This window comes from Rhopalosiphum padi, chromosome 3, assembly GCF_020882245.1.
Source record: "Rhopalosiphum padi isolate XX-2018 chromosome 3, ASM2088224v1, whole genome shotgun sequence".
Classification (NCBI taxonomy): Eukaryota; Metazoa; Arthropoda; class Insecta; order Hemiptera; family Aphididae; genus Rhopalosiphum; species Rhopalosiphum padi.
In genome coordinates, this window is record NC_083599.1 from 29,197,515 (window position 1) to 29,209,954 (window position 12,440).

Genomic DNA, 12,440 nt, shown 5'->3' on the forward strand with positions numbered 1-12,440 from the left:
TTAATTAATTTTATTGAAAAAAAAAGTTTTATATGATGTGTTACTGCTGATATTTGGAGTTCCAATAATAAGAGTTATTTAGGAATGACATGCCTATAATTTAATAGATTGAATTAACTATAGTAGACATTTCTATTATATTAGCTGTAGACGTATTAAAGGCAATAATCATACTTATTTAAATATTGTCAAAGTAATTAGTGAAATAATGAAATACTTCAAAATAAATATTGAAAAGGTTTACCAATGTGGTTACTGACAATGGCACAATGCTTACAATTTTGGCAAAGAATTTCGTACTTTTTCAAATCTATATAATGTTCTAACGATATAAATGTTTCTGATTCAAACTATTTAAGCATAATTAATAAGTAATGATGATAATGTGAATAATAGTGAATAATTCTAATCTTAAACTTGAATCTGTAGATTTTTTTTCATTACATTTTAGTATTGGTATAAATGTTAAAATGTGTTATGAATTTACGATGTATCATTTTTTATGTATTTAAAAAAATTAGATATTTAAGGTATGATTAAAGTAAAAGACAATCGAAATAATGTGTTGTTAATATTAAGTATTATGCACGTCATATGGTGTTAAAAATACAGAAAATAGTAAAAAAAAAATAGTAATTATCTATATTGTTATCTATATAAATTCCATTTATGTTAACTTTTATCTTATCTGGATAATTAATTTTTAAGTTATCTATTCCCAACATTATTTAACAGTAAAGTAGACCTATCACGAAAATTCGAAAACCTCTGTAGACTGGGTTTTGTAGACTTTGAGTAAATTTTAAATACAATAGGCTCACATATTACAAAGACCAAAACAAACATGCGAAAATGTATCCCAATAAAAGAAAAGATAGCTGTGACACTTCGATTTTCAGCCAATGGAGACAGTTTCAAAATTTTGTCATACCTATTCAAATTTTCACCACAAAGTTTCGAATTTTGTTGATGTATGCAAGGCTTTGATTCAAAAATTGAAAACGAAATAAAGGTAGGTATGTGAATAATCATATAGAACTAAAAAAATGTTTATGCCTTAATAACTATATAATACTTACATGGATAGTACAATGTATTAAACAACCTTAAATTAAAATAATAGAAACATACATACCTATAGGCTATAATGCCATACTTATAATATTAAAAAAAAAAAAACATAAAATTTAACAGGAAAGTTTCCTAGAAAAATAATAAAGATAGGTGCCAATTATTATAACTATTTCGGGATAAATAATGTTGAATGAACGTAATAATAATATCACAGAAATAAATAAAATTCAATTATAAATTTCTCGTTGAATAACTAAACATGTTTTATTTTATTTCAACAAATTTACGCGCGTAGCCCTTTTGTTTACAATATATAGAATAATAATATTAAGATTATAATATTTATTTTAAAGACAAACATATGAAATACAAGTTTACAAGAAAGGTACCTACATAGGTACATAATAATATAACAATTACAATATTCATAAACGTACATAAGAAACGAGAGATCATCGTTGGCGCGATACATTAACCGTCCAATAGGTTAATTAAGCATATAGTCGGTGGTAGGATATTACGATAGTTCAATTTTTATCGAGTTTTGTGTATATAAAATAATGCAGTTTAAAAATGCTCATAAAAGTAGAATAATTATTATCGTGAAGTCTCCATACGAACACAAATAAAGTCGTCAGTCCTTACCATTAACTCTCGTAATAGGTCGATTTACTCCAATATTAAACGTAACGAAACTAAACGTGAACTGCTCAGAGCAGATAAAAAAAATAGTCGTGTCGCACACTTGTCAGACGGGGACAACGGGTGCGGATGAGCGTCTCCTTAATAAGTATATTTTGGTAATGGCAGTGCACTCTACACGGAGTGTAGTGAGTCACGTGTTGGCCAGTGGCGACCATACGCCACCGCCAGAACTCGTTAGTGCTGAAAAGCGATCTGTGCTCTACCTTGTTGTCACTGGGGCCGATGTGCTATGTATATATACAACCAAACGGATGCCGCTTGATGTGGGGACGCCCGTGGTAGTCGACGTCAGCTCAGCCGTACGGCAGACTCAATCCATACTTAACAGATGGAAATATGTATGAAACTGATTTTTAAAAATATAAAACCCCCTACACCATTGCTCCATGGTGCGTTTCGGTTTAACACCCGGGACAACACAGGAGTAGTTTAGACGTCTTCGACTAATCACAACTATACCCTTCCTCACAACAAAATTTTTGTTCCTGTCACCAAAATTGAACAACCAATTAGTAATAATTATTTATTTAATTATCATATTTGTTTGTGCAAATTTTATTTTTTTGCTTTATTCAAAAAAGGTTCATAGGTATAGAATGTATCATTGATATTACATATTATAATAGTAATTTGTGTGTGTGTGTGTGTGTGTGTGCGTGTGTGTGTATGTGTGAATAAAAGGTCAGAAAATAAAAAATACCAAGTAACTATTTATGTATGAGCATTCAAAGTTTAAATTACCAAAATCATGAAAATTGTTTTTTTTATTATAAATATATCATAAAATAATATTCTTACATATTATTTACAAAAATTATGAAAAAAATTGAAAATAATTGAACAATTATTTTATATGAGCATTTGTAACTAAAATGTTGACTTCTTTGGATAACGTTTTCAAACTGCTCTATTGTACGTACAAATACTGATATCTCATACAAAACTTATAATCTATTCAAACTTAAACAACTGTATGTAAAATAAATATTGTGTAATTTGTATTACTATAATCATAGAGAATTTAGCTTTATGCAATAATATAGTACATACCTAAAGCCTAATTGAAAACACTCTTGGATTGTTTAAATATAATAATGAACTTTGTAATAAAATCCTGATTATATTGGTTTATATTTGTGTAAAAATTGTTGTATTAATATTAATGGTGTTTTAACTTATATAAAAAATAAAATTGTCAAACTCGAATAGATAATAATTAAATTTAGTTTATTGTATCTACATAATTTCACAACCAAATTATTATTAAAAGATCATTTGTTTTTACTTTTAATTTTTTTTCTTTTGTATAATATTTTGTTATTAATAATTATTTGTATTTAAATTTAAGAGTTTTGTATATAATTAGGCATACAATTAAGATATGGAAGTTATGAAATCTTGTCATTTCACAACTTAAAGTTTCTGGAAACAATCTTTCTTGCATTTGTGTAATTTATTATTATTAATTTAATACTGTACTTATAAACTCTCACTTCCACACAGCCAATAGCTTGGAAATTACCAACTTATGTTACATTAATTAAAAATAAAATAAACCATTTATAAAAGAATATAATTTATTACAAGTAATCTGAAAACATTATGGTTTATCTGCCTTCTATAAGCAAAGCTTGAGGTGAAGGTAGAGACTTATTTTACATAATCTACACCATAAAAATTTACAATGAAGAAATATACTAATATAAATAATTTAGAAATAATGAAAACTACAGAATAATTTCTTAAGTTTACAATTTACATTTAAATGAATTGGTTAAAGATTAATTTACATTAATATTATTATTTAAGTACTCTAAGATGTTTCTTAAAATTATTATTTAGATAATATTGAAATACATAGGTAGGTTCTAAATAATCAACAAACTTCTGACCTATATTTTATTGTATAATTTATATTTAAATCATATAAATATATTATAAATGTATTATAATTATTTATTAATATTAAAAATATATTTTTAAAATGTAAAACTGTAGTTGGATATAAATTTACAAATAAATACAATTTACATATTTATTTTTTTAGTTTTCTAGTGTATTTATATCTTAAATAATAACAAAAATAATACAATAGACGAGTTTAGAACTTTAGGAAATGCTTGTAATAACATCAGTGGTGTAGCTAGGACTTTTCTTCGGGGAGGGGCGCTGATCAATGTTTGTAAAATACAATTTAAGATTTTTGATGTGGTTTTCATAGACTATTAAAAATTAAAATAATTCGGTAAGTATACAATATTAATAGGTACATCAAGTTATTTATTGAATTGTGGATTTCATATTAATTCAAAATTCAAAATATAAGTTAATATTATTATTAATGTATATAATATTATGTAAAATGTAGATAATTTTTTTACTAACTTCGAGAATTATAATCTTCTTGCAAGTATACATTATTGTCATTTTAAAATTCATCGGGAGAAAATTTAGAGTAATATGACGCAACACTTGGTGTATCAGGTGATGACCAAACAATATCAATTTCAGAAGTACAAGTAAGTGGTTGAAATGAATTGTCAGGTGTGGTGTACAATGGCGATAGTGTGTTCGTGGAGTTCTCAGTTGATCGATTGATTGAACTTATATTGTGAATAATGTTGTAAAGTAATTGCATTGTTTGAATTCTAAAACTGGATTTCTGGTCTGAAGTCAATGATTGTACTGTTGGAAGTATTGAGTAAAAAAATTCTAAGTCTTCATCTTCTTCCATTGATGATTTTTTTATTTTGTGATTTTTCTTAGAATCAACTAGTGCTTTCTCCCCACTGGACTTCTTACGCTTATTTATTGGTTTTTTACTTAAAGAAAGAGAGTTCTTTACAACTTTGTGGTTATTCATTCTATCATCAGTATTACTTAATGAATTTCGATCAGTTTCAGTTTCATTGGTATTGTGCAATTTTTTCTCAAATATAGTAGTAAGAAAATCTTCAAAACTCGAATTAGAGTCACTTAATTCTTTGTTTTTATCTAGTAAGGACGATTGTTCACTATAAACAAATAAATTTGATTTTTTGACAACTGACTTGGATGTTAACCTTTCTCCTTGTTTTTCCAAATTGCCTGCATGGTTGTCATGGGTTGTATGCCATCTAGTCATTATGTCTGACACTAAAAAAAAAAATACACTTTTTATATAGAGAACTAGGTATATTTTACATTTTTTTATTAATTAGTAATAGAATTACACGTGTAAAAATTATATATTATACTTAAATTTAAAAAATGATATATTTTTCAGTCTATTTTTATTATAATTTAACAATAATAAATTTACTATAATTTATTTGATTTAATTGTTTATGGTTGTATTTAAATGTATAAAAATGATTTACCTTTATATTTGTACTTATGTAATAATTTTTAATTTATTGTTGTTTTATTTTAATGGATATTTAGCGTCAGACTGCAGTTTACAGGAGCTGCAATACAGTTTTTGAACAGGAAGAACTACCATAAGTCAAGTAATTAGAAGTATTAAATTTATCAAAGTATTTGAACAAATTTTAAAAATATATGCATTCTCGTACCAGATTAAAACATGTGGCTCAAAATTTTAGACAAGTTTAAAAATGCTTCGATTTTCAACTTCATCAATTTTTCTAGTAGAAAAGTGAATGTATTTTGAGGGTCAAAAATAAAAAATTCCAAGTATTTTTCTTAATATTCAGGATAACAAAACAAAAAATTAAGGAAAAACGAAAATTTTAACGCACAACCAATTTTTGAAAACATCGGTTTTGTTTTTTAATGTAACTCTAAAAATAATAACTGTAGATTCATAAAATATTTACCGAAGTTTAAATTGGCATTATCTATACACCATAAAATATTTTGACTTTTTAAATTTTTTTTTTTAATTATTGTCGATAAAAAATTTTTTACACGGTCAAAAAACTTGGAAATTTAATACAAGGGATTTCTCATAAGTTTTTGTTATTGTAAATTAAAAAAAAGGTTGAGCGTAAATCCAAAATAACTTTTTATGAACGTTTTATGTTAGAATTTTGATAACTTTTTGTTTTTTTAAAACTTTGATGAAATTTATCATTATCTCGATAATTTGCAAATTATTTTGTAGTTAGGTATTCATAAAAAAAATTAATTTTTATATCTAAGTTATGAATACGAGGTTCCTTATATTAGTTATATTATGTTTTTATAATAGCAATTGAAAAATATTAATTCGACATTTCGGCTACCGCGTATTACTGATAGTAATATAAAATACATCTTAAACTGACAAATCATCTCTACTCAAAATCGTTTATCGTATACAATGATATTAGATCGTCGAATGATCATCATTTAATTAAAATTAATACTTTGCATTCATTAAAGAATATTATTTTACCTATGAATAATGATTATTATTATAGGTATTTGTTGTTATTAAAATACCAAGGAAAACAACAATAACAATTTTCAATATTTTAAACTTAATATGTAAATATTGCGTAGACAAGTATATATATATATATATATAATACGTTATATTCTTACAAATATTGATTAATCGATTCGTTTAATATAATATAACATATATTTAACATGATTTTTGATAGAAGTAATGATACATTGTTCTTATTAAATTATTTTATAAGCGAAAAAATAAAATTAGTGGTACCTATAATAATCATGATTATTTTCTAAAAATATGAAAATTTTAATTTTACTTACATATTTTTTTTTCTTGTGCCTCATTTTTATCTTTAATTGAATTAATCAAAGATGACACCACTTTAATCCATGCCCAATTCTTTTTTATTTGTTCTTTGTAGTCTTCGTCAACTGTATTCTGAACGACTTCGTTTTTTTGCACCTCTCTTGTATTATTATCCGTGATGTATGACTTTGTATTTTTCTCAAGTCTGTCAATATTTTTCTTCTTAGAGCCTACACCAACAAATACATTTTATATTGTATATATATATATATATATATATGTGTGTGTGTGTGTGTATTTAAATTTATTAATATATACCGTATTTTGAACCAATTTTGATATTATCGTTTAGTACCGGCCGTCTAACAACAATGCGGACAGCGTCATATGATACCTTGTTATATACAACGTCATTTTCCGTGCTGTTCCACATCGCATTAGTCAACGTATCATTTCCAGATCCATTTACATCTCTATTCGTAAACACTTAAACAGCAAATTATAAACCTGTTAATATTACCAATAACATTTAAATTAAAATAAATAATACGTACGATGGTCTTTATTTTCAGGATGAAATATTTTAGTGTGTCTTTTTAAGTTATCTTTTCGCGTAAATAGTATGTTACATAAATTACATATGTAGCCAGAATCATCGTGAATTCTTAAATGTCTTTTTAAATTATCGTGTCGAGAAAATGACGCGGCACATTTATCGCAATTAAACATTTTGAGATTATGTTAAATAAAAATATATAACACAAGGTATAAAATGGCGAGATAAAAATAAAATACTAAATTTTATCGGATTCACACGAGAATGGTTATCGAAATATGTATTTATTTTCCATTAAGTACCTACGTCTTAATGACAGTTAGCATATCGATAGACTGACTTGTCCTTGCTGTGTATCTGGGGTCTCTACCAAGTAACGCAATAAAAAGGTCCTTCTTTCGATGAATAAAATTATATGTGATTCTTGTACTGTGTAGGGGATGTTTAAATTGAATGGTCGTATACGTAGACAATTACAAAAGATGGTCATACGTAACACGTGTAAGCTATTCTCACATCTATACATATCGCTTTGATCAGAAAACTACACGTGACACGTATACAGTGTGGTGTTCAATATTGAAGTGGATGTGAACATTTTTAAAGCGAATAATATTTCTTTAAATCAGTATGCATACAATTTTACATCTAAAAGGACGTTTTACGTGTGTTGTGCATAATGTAAAATATAGAAGCAGTTTTAAAAAAAAAAAATTATGAACACTGGGGAATTTTTAAAGAAATATAAATAACCAAAATTAAGTAAACTCATTAGTTGACAAATAAGAACGTATTACAAATAATATGCCATAATATTAAATGCACAAAAGAATAGTAAAAATTATAAAATAATACAAATTATGGCTGGTGGTAGACATTTAAGGTAGGGGTATGAATGGTAGGATTATATTATACAGGGTGATCGTTTACGGTGGTGGTGGCCTTTGATGTAAGGAGTGAAAAGGATTTAGAATCGACATTATATACAATTCATACCGGTGTATAACAATTTGGTTATTATAATAATTATATACGTAATACAAGAATTTTGTTTTATAGCAACTCCCTTAATTTTGTAACGATAAATATATTTTTTTCTCCGTTTATTACTTAATTTATATATCATATTATATAATATCGATATATTGTACCCTTGCATTATGCAATCCTTAGCGAATAGTGACAATGTTAAGCACGATACTGAAATAGCGTTTATACTTCGAGTCCGCAATGGTCCTGCAGATAACTTTTAATTACATCAAGCAACTATGTGTTATATGATAATTGTTGTTGTTACTGAATATGTTTTCTGGTTATATAATATAAGTATACAAATGTAAGTATAGATACGATATAATGATTAATGGTATAGTATTTGGGAAGGGTGCGTCGAGCGTAGTTGGTTGCGTCGCTGCACGACCCAGCTGGTGGTCGATATAATATAATGTGGCTGGGGCGATACATGTGCACGGGTGGTCCAGGACCGGCCATATCTTACGACTGCGATAATATCAATTATTCAATAATATATTATATTGAATAATATTTAAACATACAATAACGATTTCATATCAAACAATTTTTGATATTTTTTTTCGATTCAATAAATAATAATATTACGAACACATTCTACTTATAAAGTTTATAACAATGTAATGATACGAACTTGATAATGAAAATTTAAAATTAAATCAAATAAAAATTACACTTTTATTGTTAATAATTAATAATTACACATGAATAAAATAAAATAATAAATAATAATGTCAATTAATTAAATTTAAAAATATAATAGTTTAATATTTAAAGTTGGAGTTGAAAATTATGAGCTATTCCTTTTAAAAATCTAGTTTATTCCTATTATTATAGTTGTCACATATTTTTGTAATTATTTCGGAGTGGTCTTTGTACTTCTGTTTAACACCCATAATATTTCCTGCGATTAGTCGTTCTATACCTGTAACCGTACAAGGCTCTCCTCCTTCTTAAATAAATCTATATATTTCCATATAGTTGGATGACATGCATTCAGACTAGATGCAATACCATTATGCCACCCTTCAACAGAATTGTTGGTCTGGGGAATATTTTCAAAAATATATTTCAAACAATTCCACAGTGACACTGGAAATAATGTTGGTTTCCTTCGATTTATTCGATCAAGACGTTCAATCCACGTATCTTCAAAATAATTTGTCAAAGGTGTTAAAATATCTTCGTTTATTGAATAAAATTCTGAGTCCAGTCATTCGTTCCAAGCATTTTCTACATCCTCTTCTAGTACAAAACTAAGTGCTGCCATCAACCTTCTTTGGAATCCTAAATTTTGGAAGCGTCTCCAAATGCTTTGCGATAAATGAAAAAAGCACCCACGAACTGATGTGTTAGTAAAAACACTTTGAATCGCATTAATCGCAGCTTTTTTGAAATCAACCGTAATTGATTTAATGATTCGTTCAGTGTTTTTAATGATTTGTATAAATCAACATATGTGTTTTCCGTTTTTTTTGGCAGCAATGCAAATTTGCATGGGAAAACATTATATTATTGAATTATATTTTATTATCTATTGAATTCCATGCACGGTGTAAATTTGATAAAATAAATTTGGTGATGTAGAAAAAGTGCCATCAGCATACCAGTGATCACATTTTTCCATGAATTATAGATTTTTTTGAGTGGAGAAAATTAAAATTCTATTTTCTCCAGGACCACGGTCAAACAATAAAAAAGGTTTTCCGTCAAATATAGTTGTATAATTTTACGGTAGGATAAATTCTGTCTACGTTTTTGGGTTTGGTGGAGTAGCTTGTTCTTTTTATCTAATAAGCCGTACTGTTTTCTTTATGACAGATACTGATGACATTTTTCCTGAAACAGCACTCATCAACTACCTATATAAAAAATACAAATTTTTAATTGAATAATATAGATTATATTAATTTATTTTGTTAATAAATTATAAAAAAAAAAAAATCGCGCCTGTGTATTTTTCAGAATTGGGCAATATAACTACTTAATTATTATTATTATATGATCTAGATAATTGTATGAATAAAAATGTATTTAAATATAATTTTCAAGCATAATGCTAATAAAAAATACAATTATATTCGAATTCTTTTGTTTCTTTAGATACTAATTGTTTGATTTATAGTATTTTTCTATCTATAACAGTATTTATTCGACTAATCATATATTATTTAAAAAATGTTTTTTAATATATTTAAAATATTAAGCAATGCATTTTATTGTATATTATATTTATATTATTATAATATTATTATTAATGTGGTAGTCTGTAAATTGAATAAATATTATTAACTTACAGAGGTCGAAGCTGAACTAATTACAGCACAAGTGCTCAATTCCACATTTTGTGTAGCAATATTTTTTATCAGATTAACGGCTAACATATAGTTGATATGTCAAAAATATAATCTATACACCAAATCGAAAAACCAAAAATAGTTTTTATCCTCACGCTAAATGTTAGCATTAAACCATTAAGCAACCGCAAACTAAACACAGGGACAGCTAGTATAATATGTATATTATATATAGGCCTTTTTTTTTTATTTTTTGACATATTATATATATACCTTAAATATTAGTTTTATATATAAATTATAAGAGTAGGTATAATTAAAAAATAAAATATCAACAAATGTATAGGTAAGTAGGTAACCCTTAAAAATTGGAAACATGTACAATATAGGTATATAGGTAGATAGTATTTATAATTAATAATAGAACACACTAAAAATGTATGTTAAAATATCTAAAAAAAAAGTTATATAACATTTGTTAGGTAAAAATAAAATAGTGTGATTGTTTTAACTTAAACTGTATAATATTTAAATGTATGTATGTTTTATTGTTCTGGTAAACATATAAATTATAATACTTAATACACATTGTCACTTAAATTCATATTTCTATATTAACTAATTTTTTTCATCAGTTATTGTAGAAGTATAAATAAGACTAATTTTATATTTTTAATTAGGTAATTGATATATACCTATTTTATATACCTTTTTTGTACCGGCGCAATAGATCGGTGCATCCGAGTTGGGTCCCGAATACTAGGGGCTAATCGCAGGTAGTGTACTAGTTAGGTCCCAGATTTTTATAGGTACTATACTAGTTGGGTCCCAAATTATTATAGGTATTCCACTAGTTCCTGAATATTTTTTGGTAAGTACTACACTATACTAACATTTTCATTCCCATTTTAACAGACTGTCTATGAGCTATTTAGACCACAGGTATGGTTAAAAATGTTTTTTACAGTTTTTTTTTAAAATATTAAAAATGCTAAAAACCAAGTATATAAATACATATTATTTAATTTAAATAAATCCATATAATAGGTTTATGAAGAATTGTATAATTTATATAATAGTATTTGATAGTTAGTAAAAATATTGTACAATAATATTAATAGAATTTTATTAAATTTAAAAGTAAATGAAAAGTACTTATACATATATAATATGACTATTATGGGATATTCGTAATAAAAAAAGACGTAAGTGGTTTTCTCTCATGGATTTTTCGAGCATTCGTGTAATAATATCAGTATTATCGGTAATATCTGATAATTTTTGACATATCTTATAATAAACTATCTGGAACAGCGATAAATGCCGGTTAAACCTCGACGAGTTATCTATCGATATAGCTACATGTTGGTAGTAAGTGTTCTGCATTCTAACCACTAGCACTATGGAAGATTCTAACGTTATGTTCAGTGAAAAGGGCAAAAAAATATATATTATAGAAGGATATAAATTTTCATTTCACAAACTTCTGAAAAATGATATTGAACGATGGAGATGTATTCATAGATCATGTAAGTCATTTTTTAAATACAACGAAAATCAATTTATTGATCAAAATTTGACACATAATCATAATTGTGATTCCGAAAAAATATTAAATAGGCAGATATTAAATAATAATTTAAAGAGAAAAGCTCAAAATGATATATGTGAGAAACCTTCTAAATTATTACATTGTGAATTAAAAAACAATGATATAGATACATTAACACGTTACGATTGTACACTTATTAAAAAAAATATTCATCACGCGAGAAAAAATATTCTACCAAATATTCCACAAAGTTATGACGAGGTTCACAAAGTATTGAACGATTTAAATATAAAAACTAACAAACAAGAAAATTTTTTATTAATTAATGATAATCAATATAACATAGTTATTTTTTGTACAGTCGAAAATTTAAATTTTTTATGTAACAACAACACGTTTTACGTAGATGGCACATTCAAAAGTTGCCCAAAAATATTTATGCAAATATTCACAATACATACAATACATAATAATCATTATATTCCACTTATTTTTTGTCTACTCCCAAATAAACAAAAAGAAATTTATACTCAA

At 25.9% G+C, this 12,440-nt stretch overlaps 1 protein-coding gene across 2 annotated transcripts; it reads right to left on the reverse strand.

Moving 5' to 3' along the window:
* Nucleotides 1-3,782: 3,782 nt before the first annotated feature.
* LOC132926399 (uncharacterized) lies at nt 3,783-8,685 on the reverse strand. 2 transcript variants are annotated; one of them, XM_060990749.1, is made up of 5 exons: nt 7,024-8,685; nt 6,788-6,955; nt 6,484-6,699; nt 4,165-4,914; nt 3,783-4,001 (listed from the first exon to the last, which is right to left on the reverse strand). In XM_060990749.1, the coding sequence occupies exons 1-4, from the start codon at nt 7,196-7,198 to the stop codon at nt 4,208-4,210; spliced, it is 1,266 nt and encodes a 421-aa protein (XP_060846732.1). In that variant the 5' UTR covers nt 7,199-8,685; the 3' UTR covers nt 3,783-4,001; nt 4,165-4,207. The 2 variants fall into 2 exon arrangements, with proteins under 2 accessions (XP_060846732.1, XP_060846731.1); XM_060990748.1 differs by having other exon boundaries at nt 3,783-4,914.
* Nucleotides 8,686-12,440: the final 3,755 nt, after the last annotated feature.

Excerpts from the sequence above, each read along its gene's own strand:
- LOC132926399 (XM_060990749.1), bottom strand. The coding sequence starts at position 7,198 with ATGTTTAATTGCGATAAATGTGCCGCGTCATTTTCTCGACACGATAAT. Across the intron at positions 6,956-7,023 it reads TCCTGAAAATAAAGACCATC|TGTTTACGAATAGAGATGTA; the intron begins GTACGTATTATT and ends TTGCTGTTTAAG. Across the intron at positions 4,915-6,483 it reads GGCACAAGAAAAAAAAATAT|TGTCAGACATAATGACTAGA; the intron begins GTAAGTAAAATT and ends TTTTTTTTTTAG.